The 14473-nt window shown below is 37.7% G+C and overlaps 2 protein-coding genes across 3 annotated transcripts; one reads left to right on the forward strand and one right to left on the reverse strand.

Annotated features, from left to right (window-relative positions):
- Nucleotides 1–1369: 1369 nt before the first annotated feature.
- Nucleotides 1370–7486, reverse strand: LOC133872390 (uncharacterized). Of its 2 annotated transcripts, XM_062309888.1 has the most exons (11): nt 6995–7486; nt 6668–6902; nt 6077–6119; nt 5932–5994; nt 5752–5830; nt 5519–5564; nt 5322–5420; nt 4457–4525; nt 4016–4346; nt 2894–3027; nt 1370–2437 (listed from the first exon to the last, which is right to left on the reverse strand). In XM_062309888.1, the coding sequence occupies exons 1-11, from the start codon at nt 7000–7002 to the stop codon at nt 1442–1444; spliced, it is 2103 nt and encodes a 700-aa protein (XP_062165872.1). In that variant the 5' UTR covers nt 7003–7486; the 3' UTR covers nt 1370–1441. The 2 variants fall into 2 exon arrangements, with proteins under 2 accessions (XP_062165872.1, XP_062165873.1); XM_062309889.1 differs by lacking the exon at nt 4457–4525.
- Nucleotides 7487–10122: 2636 nt separating this feature from the next.
- Nucleotides 10123–13625, forward strand: LOC133872965 (uncharacterized). Its single transcript, XM_062310661.1, has 2 exons — nt 10123–10470; nt 11296–13625. The coding sequence occupies exon 2, from the start codon at nt 11302–11304 to the stop codon at nt 12991–12993; it is 1692 nt and encodes a 563-aa protein (XP_062166645.1). The 5' UTR covers nt 10123–10470; nt 11296–11301; the 3' UTR covers nt 12994–13625.
- Nucleotides 13626–14473: the final 848 nt, after the last annotated feature.

A 14473-nucleotide genomic window follows, 5' to 3' on the forward strand; every position in this document is an offset into this window, starting at 1 on the left:
GTATAATTTGGTTCCATTTAAATACAAGGTCGAGCGTAAAAATCCTGAGACAATGATATGAATTATGAGCATGCATGGAATCAAGTCAAATATTCTGAAATGATTCCCAAGCAAAAGAAGGACAGGGAATTGTTGGAACAATGTCTTGTCTAACCCGATCCCAGCCTCCCCATCCATTTCCACAGTAACTATTTACCGTTTGGATTGAAATCCAGAATTTCTGGCCCTACAATTTAAAAGATCTAGACCATTCGCGGTTCATCAATATGAATGGTCTAGATCTTGCCACATAAGCCTTAAAAAAGGAGAAGTAAAAAAAAAAATCGAAGTAATTGGTCAGCCACTCTTATGGGGTGGTCGACCACCCTTTATAGCTCCAGGGGTGATTGGGTTCGGTGGGCCGATAACCACAAGAGGTGTACCGGCTACCCTTTAGTTGCTTTACTTTTTATTATTATTGTTATTACTTTTTTAAGGCTTGTGTGGCAAGATCTGGACCATTCATTTTGAATTAATTACATAGATCTTTATAATTGTACACCCATGCAATTTCAAAGAACTATAAAAACTTCGCATCAGTGGTGTTGATTTAGTGACTTCGAGATAATTTCTAACCCCAAGTGATTTGGGCAAGTAGACAAGGCTTCAACTCCTGTGATGAAAATTCTTAAGCTTTATTAGTATTAGTCGTCTTAGGTTCTACTAATGTTCTGATGGAACTGGATCAGGCTATGGCTCAATCAGATTTGCGGTTCCCACCGTCTAGTCCCTCCTGTGCAGTTTCCAGCAATCAAGTGTAATCAAGTGTTATCATGGACAGGCTAAGATAGAGTAGCCATTCTAGTCACTCCTTACTACCCTCTTTTTTTTTTTTAATAAAAATAAATAAATAAATAAAAATAAACACAGATACGAATCTCTTGCACCTAGGGTGCCTTGTAATTCGGGCAGCCCCATAAAAAGGGGAGCTGCAGTGCCCACCCCATCTCCCCCAGGCCCCCACCTATCCTGAGTAAGTGAGCCACATAGTCCCCCACTTTATAGAGATACGCGAATGACACTTTTATAATAAGGGAAGGAAATCCTCACAACCTCATCGGCATGCAACTGCTTGTGAACAGAACTCACATCTTTTACATGCCAATGTAACACGCATTGTAGGGTGAAGATCCACCTCTCTGGTACTTTGTTCGCCAAGTTGTAAGCCTAGGCCACTTACATTCTACAAGAGACTTGCACCAGATTTTCTCTTCCCTGAAACATTGGAAACATGTTACAAGTTTGTAGCAAGTTGATCCACCTGGCAAGCCATGTCTGGTAAATAAAAAGAAAAGCTCATCTTGGTGCAAGAAAAAGATGAAAGAACGTCTTTTTGGCAATCAACTTTAACTTTTTCTATCTCTTCTTTTGAAAAAAGGCTTCTTTAAGTCCTACATATTTCTTACAGCTGAAGGGCTAAATCAGTATGATGAGTATCTAATGAAGATCGTTGTTGATCATCACTACGAGGCTGAGAGCTGGTCCAATAACTCATCTGGTCAAGCCGTGTTCTTAAATATGGCAGATCAAAGATAAATTGTTGGTCTGATGACTTCAAGGTTTGGCCAGCCTCGGATGAGCTACAGACTCCATAACTAGGGCCTCCTGCAGCTATGACTTGATCATGACCCGTCAGATACTCCAAACTCGATTTCTGCATGGAGCCCTTAGCTTGACTAAAACTTGACATGCCATTCTCGCCCATGTTTCGTAGAGACCATGAAGTTGGAGAACTAGAACTGTTTTTTAATGGAGAATCTGACACATCTGAGTTAGAACACTTGGAAGGTGACTCCAACTGTGCTTGATGCTCCGAAATGCCCTTGTTCAATTCCAGTATGGTCGGCTTTCTGCCCGTGTTCTGAAATTTAGCTACTAAGCAATTCAAATCTCCAGTACCAGCAGTGAAGGAATATGAACCCAATTGAACCTTGCAACTCCGATCCTCATTAATTTTGTCATTGCCAAAAATACCGAGAATTTTCTCCTCATCGCTGGCATGAACTTCCCCATTTAAAGCACCAAGGGCATTCTTTTGGTTACCGTTCGGTGTCACTTCCACTGTATCACCAGGGATACCCAATTTGTCACCAATATTAGCATCTTTTCCCTTGTTAGCATCCCCCAAATTCATTCTGTCACATGAATTTCTGATGAAGTTCTGAGGTTTAGGGGCAGTGATTATCGTATTAAGATTACTGCACCCCAATTCGGTGGAGTTAGATTCCATATCAGTGTGACATTTTTGAGCTTGGAACCAGTAGTTTGAAGTCTGGTAATTGGAAGCCTCAGCTGACAATCCAAGTAACTTCTGTTCAGCAATCATTTGGGCTGTTGGTCCCAAATCTTTAACAAACAACATCAAACTTTCCCTATAACCGATATCTTGCTGATTCACCTACACAAATAAGAAAATTTGTCAGCTCTCACGGTCAATTTTGTGAACTAGTAAATCAGACAAAAATAAATAAAAAAATATATTCGCAAATAACTAGAAGTTGGATGCATTATTTCATATCACAATGTGCCTGCCGCCCTCTTTGTTTAGACTCTTAAATCAGTCCGGCCAGAGTGCCTGGCAGGCCCTCCTCTTGCCAGCAAAAATGGTCTTGCAGCACTTTGGTTTGGCATCAATGCATGAGTTATGTGACGTCCACCAAAAGATGAAAAATGAAAAGTATGAATAAAAGAAAGGGAAATATGTAGCTAGCAGATTTGGACATCACTAGTATGTGGTAAAGGGAAGAGCCCCCACGAGTTTAGTTCCATGCACATGAGGTCACATTATCTGTCTCAAATCGACTCTACAAGAATGTACTTGCAAGCACAACTTGGTGGGGGCAACTAAACTTACATGCTCAAGTGGTTTTAGAGTGCCATAAATTGTTGACAAAATTGACTCATTCTCATTGAGGAAAGACATCCAAGGTTTGTATGAACATCGCCCATCCGCAGCAAAAGATCTAAATCTTCTACCATCTTCTACACCTGTCAAAGAAGAAAAGTCAATTAAGGGTTATACTTCGATTTCATAAAGCCCTAGCTATTATAATAGTAGATGATATATATTTAAGTTTCTATGGAATCGTGTTCTCTTACTTATCAAAAAAGTTTCTATGGAACCGTGGAAACTCATAGAAGTAAAAGTTAAAAGAAATAAGAGTTGAACCAAATTTAAGAAAGTATTAGTCGAACTTTGGCATTCCGCAAGTGCAGTCAATTTGTAAAGTTTTATTTTAGGTTTAGGAAAAGCTTAAATCAATACAGTAAGAATCTTCTTAGCTAGTTCACGTGCAAGTGACTAAGTGGTTGAGTGATTCAAGTCCCATGTCAGGTAGTAATAACAAAAGTGCGTGATTAATATAACATCGATGAGTCCAAACTCAGAGTTCAAGCTTTTAGGTTAAATAGTGTCAATACCTTGCATGAATATTTATCATCGTTAAATTTCCCATATAAAATAGTGATTAAACTTGAAGAACCACCAAGAGTACTGCCTAAAAGTTACTACCATAAGGGTTTTATTACAAATATGTATTATCACTCAAAGAGGAAAGACAAAATTCTTGCAAAATTAGAGTAATTTTAGAATTGTGTATCATGCAAAATGTGACCCCTATTCATCCATGTGCTTGCTTAAGTTAGGATCAAGATGTTTTCAAAAATGAAAAAGGGGAAAAAAATAACAAGAAGAAGTAAAGTTCATATTCCATTTGCACACCTGTATGGTGATAATTTGGAACCCTCAGAGTTACAAATATTAAAAAGAATATGCAATCCACACCACAAATAAGAAAATGTTATATTTGGTCTTCTTTTCCAATTACTTAGATAGATAAAATAATCAGGGGAGGTACTTTATGCCGAGCATCCCTATTTTCAACATTTTCACTAGAAATCCAGGAAAATGCTTGCATCTATACAAATTTATATGAAATTTCAGGTTTAAAAAGACAAACCAGATTTGCGCTCTTACCAGAAAGAACTTCATGATCTATTGCATCATTACAAGTAGCAGTACTAGAGTACTGCGAGCATAGTTGAAAACATCTCCTGAGATTCAATGAATTGCCAAATGATGGCATGGTTTTTGAGGATAAATCAGTTGTCATGCTACTGGATTTTTCATTTGTAGCAAGCTTAGGACAAGAGCTCTTAATTGAACCCCTAGCTTCAACTTGGAGCCTCCTACCGCTTCTTCTTCTTCTTCTTCTTCTTCTTGTCTCCGAGAATTCTAATTCAAAATTCTCAGGATCAGTTTTCAGAACGTGGAAAATCTTCTGAGCTAGTTCATGTATGGCACGGGCCTGTACAAACGAAGGGTTGTTATCCAATAGATGAAGATAATCTATATTTTCTTGTTAAGAAATTCTTAGTCTACTACTCCAGTTATTTTTCAGAGATTCAATGATTATACCTGTCTGAAATAAATGGTAGCTGAAGAATTAAAATGCATCGCATTTTTGGGTATTAAAAATACATCATGCTGCATACCAGTCCAAACAACAATTGGTCAGAAAACAAATCAGATTTTCATGTTCTTTCAATAAAGCAAAAGATGCACATCTCTAACAGCCAAAGACTGACTTCTTCACATTTAATAATTTTGATTTGCTTCTGAATTATTTTGCAGAGTTTAATTAGTGAGCCACATTATAATGAATTATCACCATGTGAGCATGTATAACAATTAATAACTGTTGCAAATATAATAAGATCCGACCAATGACTTGTTAAATAATATAACCCAGGATGTTGACCATAAATGAAGAAATGAAAATTCGACCTTCCTATCATAGTGTATATGGTTCACCATTATATTTAACGTGCCATGAACATAATTTTTTTTTTTATTCACAGCCTTTGAAACAGAGTAATGCACTTCATGTTTCTAAAATTACTAGTCATATTTTTAGTGGCCTTGTTTGGTAAGGGAATTAAAATTTTCCCTTCCCCTCTTTACTTATTCTAAAAACAATCAATTTCAAAATATTCTAACTTTATATCACATCAATAATTTTTTATTATTATTTAAATTAAAAAAATTCACTACAAAACAAAACTTTTTTACTTTTCTATACAATTTCTTTTTACTTTATATCACATTTATCACTTCCAACTCCCACTACTAATTCCCCTTCCCTTACCAAACAAGGCCAGTATGACAAGGGCACTCCAATAAGATCTGACACATTTATGAAAATCCTCATACTTCCATGAATATAGTATCAAACAGGTGAGTTTTGTTTATTACACATCCACAGGTAGAAGTGGAAGCAAACCTCAAATTGTTCAAGACTTCGATACATTCCTTCATGAAGTTTAGCCCTCATGGTGCCAAAATCCATAGGCTCTTCAATGATTTCGTAGTAATCTTCAACCTTGTAAGAACACAAATCTCCATCAAAATAGCTAATGAGAAATGAAAAATAAAATGGCCCATGATATAAGATGATGAAAGTGATGACCAGATACATACCTCATTTGGGTCAACTGGTTCAGCAAATATCTCATGGGTATCCCTCCTAAAACGTACAAAGAATGTATCTCAATATAAGCAAGCAAGGAATCAGGAATTTATAATATAAATATTCTTGTGTACCATATGTTATTGACACTTTGCCATACTCAATTGATGCAAGACCTTTGCTCATCACCTTAAAGAATGCACTAAAAGATAAGGAAAAAAAATGCTACTAAATGAATAAGCACCTTTGTAATATGTCGAGGATAAGCTCAAGAACACGTTTTTCTGGCATCCATGGCGCAGATGGCACACGGAATGGTAGACCTGATTCAAGAAGTACTTATATTATGGATGAAGCTTTTACCATCACAAATAATAAATTGGTGGTTCTGTGATTTCCAATATCAACACAGAAATAAACTAACTGGTTTTGGTAGCATGATATTCATGTCTTGGGCTATCTTCACTCCGCCCAACAACTGGTTGATCTGATATGGGAAACAAAACCGTGAAAGAAATCCAGGTGTAGTTAATTTACAATTATAACTCCTATGAAGCAAAAAGACTCACCATTCTTGGAATCCTGATCCTCATAATTGGGTTTTCTGCCACCCTGCATGTCATTTTGAATGGGGAAGTTGAAAACAAAACTTGAGAACAAAGTTGGTGATTAATATTATCAACACAACCACCTGATTAAAGACCAAAAACAAGCACAGCTTCAACACTGAACCATGACTAACTACTGACTTGCAAACACTTGGAACGAATCTTCACTTTGTAAAGTCAGTTCATTGCATTAGTGTTAATGCTTTGTGAGTCATGCCTTCGAAATTTAAACCCGGAAAAAGCAATGTTGATAGCATCCATAAGAATGAGCTCCAATTCTCATTGTAAAATTACTATACGTGAAAAAAAAAACAAAAAAAAAAAACAAATATTGACAGAACCCGTCAAAGAAGAGCCAACTATGGTACCCTTTTTAAATTAGACCCCCCATCCCCATGCATACTTTCCCTTTTCCCAAAACCCAGATTAAAAAGCGCATCATAACCAGTTGACATTTTCTTGTTGCAACACCATTTCCTAACAACCTTGTGAGAAATGGCAATAGTTAAATATTTTGGGGAAAATATAAAAAAAGAAAAGAAAAAAGTAGACCTTTTGTATTCGGGTTGAAAGAGAAGTAGCCGCAACTTCTTGAACTGGTCTGAGTTTTATCTTTTTTCTATCCCTTGTCTGGAAGGTTGGTTCCTGACCGTTGCCCATTTCCTGTGCACTTGTAGCAAGAGCCCCGCCACTAGCTCTAGCACTACTAGTACTAGCAGTTGTTTTTTGCGATATCCGCGGGCTCCTCCTGTGGCCCTCCCTCCATATTGACTTTTGCAATTTTCCTCTACATTATATAATGTTATACAGCAGAAATTAACCCACATTCTCAGATTTTACTATTATTCAACCAAAAAAAAAAATGAAAAAGAAACTCACCTTGACATTCGTAATGATTGAAGAGAACGACAGTACACTTTCTGTTTGGCTCTTTGAAATTAGAAAAAGGAAAATAAGGGGAAGAAAAAAAAAAAAAAAGCAAAGAGAAGAAGAAATGGAGGTGAAGAGGGGTGATCCGGTGATCCTTTAGCTTTATAGGGATTAGGGGGAAGAAGAGCTGGAAACAAATGAGGTAAATGAGGAGGAATGGAAGAGATACACACAGCTAAGAAAATGGGTTTGATTTCTGTTTATGAGAGATATGAAAATCCCAGACAAGGAAAAAACATTAAAACCTCCATAAAAATCTTAGCTTTAACGTTTAATCGGCTTCCAAGTATTAATGGGTGCAGACCAGATGGATTAGGATGGTGTAAAAACTTGTTTATTTGGATGGAGCCTGGAGGTGTGGTGGTCAAAAACATTTGAGACCAACATCATCTACTCTGCTGCAGAATCCCATGGGGGTCACATCAGAAGGAACATCCAACATCACGCGCTCCCAAAGGGCGTTTACCAACGCTCGCTGCAATAACTAATAAGCAGAGGTCCTTGAGGGGGCCGGGCCGGCAAGCTGGGATGGCCCAAATGCAATACGGATCCAACAAATAATTCATGGGTATTAATAAGACAAAAACATTCTTATAAATTCGAAAGAAAAAAAAATTTTGTTTTAAAAAATAAATAAAAATAAAATGATCTCCTTGGTTTTTTTTTTTTTAAAAAAAAAAAAATTAAAATATATATATATACTTTTTCAGTTTTTAGAAAAAAATATTGATTGTCTTAGTTTTTTTTTTTTTTTTTTTTTTTTAATTTTAATAATTTTATGAAGGGTATTTTTTGTCATTTGAGGGAACATTGACATTGTTTTGGTAGTTTAGTGGGGAGATTGACAATTGGTAGTTTTTGGAGAGAATATTGACAATTGGGGCAGTAATTTGTGCGGAATATATGTATTTTTTCTTTTTATTTCACAATTGTTGTTTCTGAAGCCTCTTTACCTCTGGGGGCTACGGTTTTATTTTGAGAGTTGGGGCAGCAAAGAGTATAATTGGAAGGCGATGCTTTTTAGGTAGTTCAAGCGTTGCGCAGAAATGATATGAACTGGAGTACGTATGGTAGTATGGTACCTCATTGATGATACTCAAGGTGCATTGAATTATCTACAACAATATAAGATTAGTCATGTAAAACGCAATGACAACGAAGTGGCCCACCGACTTGCAAAAAAAAGTTCATTCTTAACAATGAGCATGCATGTCATTTAGAAGAAATTTCCTTGTGTGTCTTGGATATTACACCGTACTTAATTGATTTATATCTTTGAAATGCTGGACTCTTTTTTTTTTAAATAAAAAAAGACATATTTTAGTAGTTTATGGGAGACATTAACACAATTAATAATTTATGAGTGATATTGATGATGAGGTGATTGTTGAAAGGATAAATGTATTTCCATTTTTTTTTTTTTTTTTGTAAATTGTACTTTTGCCTTTAACTTATTTTGTTAATAATTTTAGTTTATTTGGTAAAGAGATTTAAGTTGACCTAAAAAGTGTTCTAATCCGGCCAGTAAATTTGGACAAAAATTAGCTACAAACCGGTTTAATAAGCTAACAAGTGTCATAAAATATGTGAGATATACATGATTTTTAATAAACTTTAAAGGTATTAACTTCCCGTTTGTTTTTTTTTTCTTTTCTTAAACCTTTCTTCTTCTAATATAATCTCTCAAATAAATTTAACTTTTAATTCTTCTAACCCATTTTTCTTCTTCTCTTCTTCTTCTTATTCCAATTTTTCTTTTTTTTAACCCCTTTCTTCTTTGTTCATTTTTTTTTCCCATTCTTCTAACTCTTTTTCTTCGTTTCTTTTACAAGTTTTCTTTCCAATTAATTGGATTTCACATTATGCGGAAGTGAAATAAAATTAGGACAAAAACTGTTCTGTTTAGGACAAAAAACTAGAAGAAAAAAATAGGAAAAAATTTGCTCCGTTTAGGACAAAAATAAATAAATAAATTAGAACCTGCCGGACTGTCCTAATCGAAAAAAAAAAAAAAAAAAAAAAAAACTTGGGAAAAAAAATCCCTCACAAATAAACCTGCTCACCATAGAAAGCCAACACACATTGAAAAAAAAAAAAAAAACGAACCTGCTAGAAAGAAAAGGACAAAAATTAGCTAAAAAAAGGAATATTCATGGCATAAAAGAACCATAAAATAAACTTGTTACGAACCATCAAGAACATGTTGTGAAGAAAAAAATTGGAAAAAAATAAAAAATAAAAGGGAAGAAGGGTTAGAACTCATCTACTGGTCTTTTCCTCCCTCCATTGTGTTCACCATGTATTTTGGTTCGGTTCTTGGATTAGAATTTTTGATTCCAGATCTACGATCCTCTGCCACTATCTACAGGGCACGCGCCTCTCTATCAACTTCGCTATCACCCTCCGCCTCCACCGATATCAGAAGCTGTTCCACCGGCCTCCCGCGTATCGGAGCGTGGTGTGCACGCGCCGGTGTGTAAAGAGACAGATCCGGCTGTCCCCCTTCCCCCGCCTCTGTTGTTGGTGGTCTAGAGCCGTTCGTGGTGTTAGCCGATGGAGAGAGGTCCTCCAGAGTAGGCGCGTGGTCTACAGGCGTCATCTCCGAGGACTCCCAGTTCCTGCCCCACCGCCGTTTAGATGCTGTTGTTATGTTGTTGTTGTGATTTTTTTCCATCTTTTGTATTTCTGGGCATTTAAATTTCTGTTGTATGTTCTATAGGATTTTCTGTTGTATATTCTGTTGTGATCTCTGTAATGGTTACCCACGTGGTGTTTGGATCCTATGGTTCTTGCATCCACCCTTTATCACCTTAACTGGTGTCACAGGTTTTTAGCATCTGTGTCAAGGCTTAATAGGCCAGCATGTTCAGAAACATTACTTCCGCGTATTTTCATTCTTAGTTTTTTTATGTTCAGGGTTGCTCTGCCCTAGTTAATTTAATTTCTTTTCACGTATCTAAAAAAAAAAAAAAAAAAGAAAAAAGAAAAGGGGGGGGGCGGGGTGGGTGCGAGTTGTCGTTGGGTGTGGGACGCAGTGTCGGGCAAGGTGGGAAGTAACTTGACATCTCCTCATGGTATTTGGTTTGGAGAAATTGTGAAAAGGAAAGAGAGAGAGAGAGAGAGAGAGAGCAGCTGACTGGCGGAGTACGTTGAAGGGGTCTTTTCCTTTGAGCATTCAAAGTCTTGTACAAAAGCCTCTTTCTCTCTCCCTTCGAATCTGTGTTCATTAACCCTAAAGCCTTGCTCTTGAATTTCAATTCCTGGGTTTTCTTTATATTTTCCTACTTTTTTTTGTTTTCTCAACCTCATCCGCGGCTGAAGACCGATTGGATAAGACCCCTTTTTTTGCGTCTACGTTAGTGGAACAACATGTGGTAGTTTCTCAAAGATCGAAGCCAATCCATTCCCGTATTATCCTTTTCCCGGTAATCATATTTACTCCCTTACCATGCTCGTCTATTCTGATTTCTGATTACTGCTAATCTGGGTATTGCTCAATTTTCGTTTCTCTTACGTCTTTCAGCTTCGGATGCGATGATTGTTTTATATAGTAGATCACATATGAAAACCACACATTTCACCCTTTCTTTTTGCGTATTAACTGGTATGAGATTTTGTAAATTTCGTATAAATGACTGGATTTTCCAGTTGTTAAAAAGAAAGAAAAATTGGGTTCTTCTGTACTAAAATGAAGTAGCCGTGGAAGCACTCCCAATTGGGTGTCATAATTATTGATAATACAACAGTTTAGGTGAAAAACAACTAGTAAGTAAAGGTTGTCATTGTGTGCTTCTTTCCTTCTACCACTCTTGGCATGCCTTTGCAGGCAAGATCTAGTCCATTTCACAGCAGTATGGAATCTGCCCATGAAATGGTTCAAGCATTACATTATTGAGTGCATAGCATTTTGTTAGTATAAGGAGGAACAATGTCTGGGGCTTGGGTTTGGGCTGGTGCCCTTTGAATAAAGCTGTATCACTTAGGTTGCTGCATACCTACAGTTTTGTTTGGAGGGAATGGGGGAGGTGATGAGTAGATAAGTTGGAGAAAGGTTTCTAAAATCATTTTTCAATCTTACTTCGATAATGAAAACATTATGTTTTGGTATTGCCTTCCCTTTTATTTTCTCCACTCTTTGACTTGTGCTCCTAGTTTTATTTATGTTTCCTGGCCGTTACTCAGCCCTATTTGTCTTCAGTTACGCAATGATTATTTCTCACCACTTCCTTACTTTTTTGGCCTTTGTCCAGTTTCAAATGGATGCAGACTCACCAAGAATCTCAGAACAATTTCCCTGGTCCACTGCCCATGGCCGCGTGGATAGTGGTTTGGTTGTTGGCCGTTCTGTCCAACCAGCAACATGTTCTTTGTGCCGAAGAATCCTTTCTCCTGAAAACGAGGCAAGTGGTGATCTGGAAACTATTGGTTTATGTGGGGACTGTAAATTCTTATTTCTTGAAGATCATGGGACTCCCATGCAAGACTCATATCAGTATAGGACACCTCGAGGAAGAAGAACCAGGTACAGCAGTTCCGAATCTGTTGAAAACCTCTTCTCACAAGAATTTTCCCATATGATTAATCTGGCAAGGCTAAATCAACCAACTGCTAGTTATGAAGATCAACATCTAGATGGTGATGCTACGACAATGTTATTGCAGCGCTCAAGTTCCCGTTCTACCGCAAGTGGATCTAGAAGATGGCGGCGAGTACTCTCTGACACTGACAGTGATGGTTTTGATCATCAGGATTCTTTTTATGGAGAGAGTGAATCAAATGTTAGTTTTGGTCAGTATGGGCCTTTTCATGGTGAGGGCGATGCCATTTCTTTTAGTGCCTATGGAGGGGACTCTGATGCTTCTGTAGGAGGACATAGTTTCCTCGATCCAGAAATGTTACATAGTTTCCTGGATCCAGAAATGCTTGCTCAACCAGATGAGGGGAGTATTTTTGATAGTGATACAGATATTGATCCAATGCATGCCGGCCTCAACCAATGGGACTCGGAAGAAGAAGAAGAAGAAGAAGAAGAAGAAGAAGAAGGTGAGTGGGAAGAAGCTGATGCTGAGGAAGACGTGGTTGAATCTGTGGAAGCAGGAGGTCGACTTCAAAATTTTCTCAGTTCTGAGGATACAATTAGTTGGGGACTCAGGGAAGGTAGACAGACAATTTTTCGTACTATCTTTGCTGACTTGGATGAAGTAGAGTTACTGCCTTATGTCAGGAATTCTGGGGATTATCTTGATGCAAGAGGCTTTGAAGAACTGCTTGCACGTCTTGCTGAGACTGACAGCTCGAGACGAGGAGCACCTCCTGCAGCCATGTCTTTTGTGAATAGTCTGCCTCGAGTGGTCATTAATGAGCAACATGAGAAGCATGAAGGCTTGGCATGTGCAATATGCAAGGAAGTGTTACACATTGGCACTGAAGTAAATCAGCTTCCATGCTTTCACCTCTATCACCCTTCCTGTATCTTGCCATGGTTGAGCACACGAAATTCGTGCCCCCTTTGTCGGTATGAGCTTCCTACTGATGACAAAGATTATGAGGAGGGGAAGCTGAACCATAACGGTATCATGGAAATCCATGAAATCCAGCGGGAAAATGTCAGCGAGGACAGTTCCTCTGATGTCTTTGATGGAGCTGGATCAGATGAAGAGTGTGAATTTAATCAAGGGAGAACAGAACAACGAGGGCTGTTAGATGTGGATCCTCCTAATATCTCTGGCAGAGAGGGTGGCAGAGGGAGATGGCTTTTTCTTGCTGCTGCTCCAATTGTTGGTCTCATGGGGATTGTGCTTGTATGGTGGTTGGGCAATCCTCTAATTCAGGGAAGAGGACCAACAAGCCAGTGCAGCTTCACTGAACAAGACCATCGTCAAAGCATTTCTGCCCCCTCACCCAGCCAAAGGGAGAATAGAAGCAGGAGGTGGTGGTCACTTTTCTAGGCAGTTCTTGGGATATCTGGTAGATACATCAGTCGATGATGCGTTGTTTTGATGGTTTTCGCACCTGGCAGTTTGTGCTTTTGACCTGAAAGAGATATTCAGGGTTTGTGCTTTACTTTTCTACGACTAGATGTACATGGCAGCAGACTTTTACCTTGGTTTGACAATTCTTGATGCATCACTTTACAGGCTATTTGGCTGTACCTTACCCTGCACTCTGCTAGCAAAGGGTGAATTGCTTCAACTTTCTAATGGTGTACCCTGTACAGCTCCATATCCACCCTTCCCCCCCCCCCAACCCACCCACCCACCCACAATACCTCCTGGTTCCAAACGATTGAAATGTGATGTTTATGTAATTGCATGCTGTTTGCAAAGCCAACATGAGTATCGTATTTTTGCCTCATTCCCTACCCCCTTGCCCTCTATCAATATACCAACTGCTTCCTACTGTTTGAAGGTGCTGATCATCTTTAATAGCATCTCTTTTCTCAAAATTTTGGGCTCTCCCTAAATTAATCGTGGCAAAGCACCTCCAAGTGGGTTATTTAGATGGCTAATGTTTTGTTGATGCTATTTTGTTGAGTGCTATTTTGCAAAATAAGGAGTGGATTTGGTTATGTTAAAGAGAATGTTAAAGAGAAACACTCGTGGCTCCATTTGTTAATGCTTTTTAGAGGGTGTTTTTTATTTTTTTTGTTTGAAAGTTCTGATGTGACATAAAGTTAAAAGTAGTTTCGAATGTTTTGTGTTTTAGATTGTTTGTTAATGTTTTTATTTTGAAAGAGAATAAAAGGAAAAAATGTTAACAAACAAAGCAAATTTTGTTTCGGTCACATAAAAACTAGATGGGAAATGCAATACAGATCAATTCTTCTTTATAACCTGTTATCGGTTATCTATTTTCATGAAAACACAAGCACATAAGCTTGTCATTAGACAAAGTTCTAAGTTCTACTTTATAGAACACCCATCTTATATACAACAAACCATCTGAAGATGACCTATCAGTATTTGCTTAAGCTGGTTTAAAATTTTAAGCTGACCTACTAGTGGAACTTTAGCAGATGATGGTTTTCCCACATAAAATAAAAAAGAGGCTAGAGGACAGAGCTAGAAAATTAAAGAGAAAATCAACCTTGGTGAAACTTGGACATAGGGCTGGCAATTTTGAGATGATCATTGAACTTGATACGAAATTAACGAGTTAGGGTTAAAAGGTAAGATTCGTGTAATTATATAGATTGAGTTAGATTTGACTTATATAATCTTATACACATGCTTAAACACGACCCGAACTCGACATGCAACATAGTGTTGCCAATTTGTGAAATGACTAGCAAATTCAACACGAACCTCTCACGAAATTAGCGAATTAGGGTTGAGGAATTTGACCAGTTTAATTAATTATGTTTGATTATAGTTGACTCATATAATCTTATACTCATGTCTCGACACAACCCAAACCCAACACACAAAT

Source organism: Alnus glutinosa, chromosome 7 (assembly GCF_958979055.1).
Source record: "Alnus glutinosa chromosome 7, dhAlnGlut1.1, whole genome shotgun sequence".
NCBI classification, from domain to species: Eukaryota; Viridiplantae; Streptophyta; class Magnoliopsida; order Fagales; family Betulaceae; genus Alnus; species Alnus glutinosa.

What these genes read in the sequence shown, in the direction of transcription:
- LOC133872390 (XM_062309888.1), bottom strand. An exon ending in GAAGTCTTGAACAATTTGAG is followed by an intron (nt 4,526 to 5,321) that starts GTTTGCTTCCAC and finishes ACTGGTATGCAG; the next exon opens with CATGATGTATTTTTAATACC. An exon ending in AGATCATGAAGTTCTTTCTG is followed by an intron (nt 3,028 to 4,015) that starts GTAAGAGCGCAA and finishes CTTCTTTGACAG; the next exon opens with GTGTAGAAGATGGTAGAAGA.
- LOC133872965 (XM_062310661.1), top strand. Translation starts at nt 11,302, where the DNA reads ATGGATGCAGACTCACCAAGAATCTCAGAACAATTTCCCTGGTCCACT.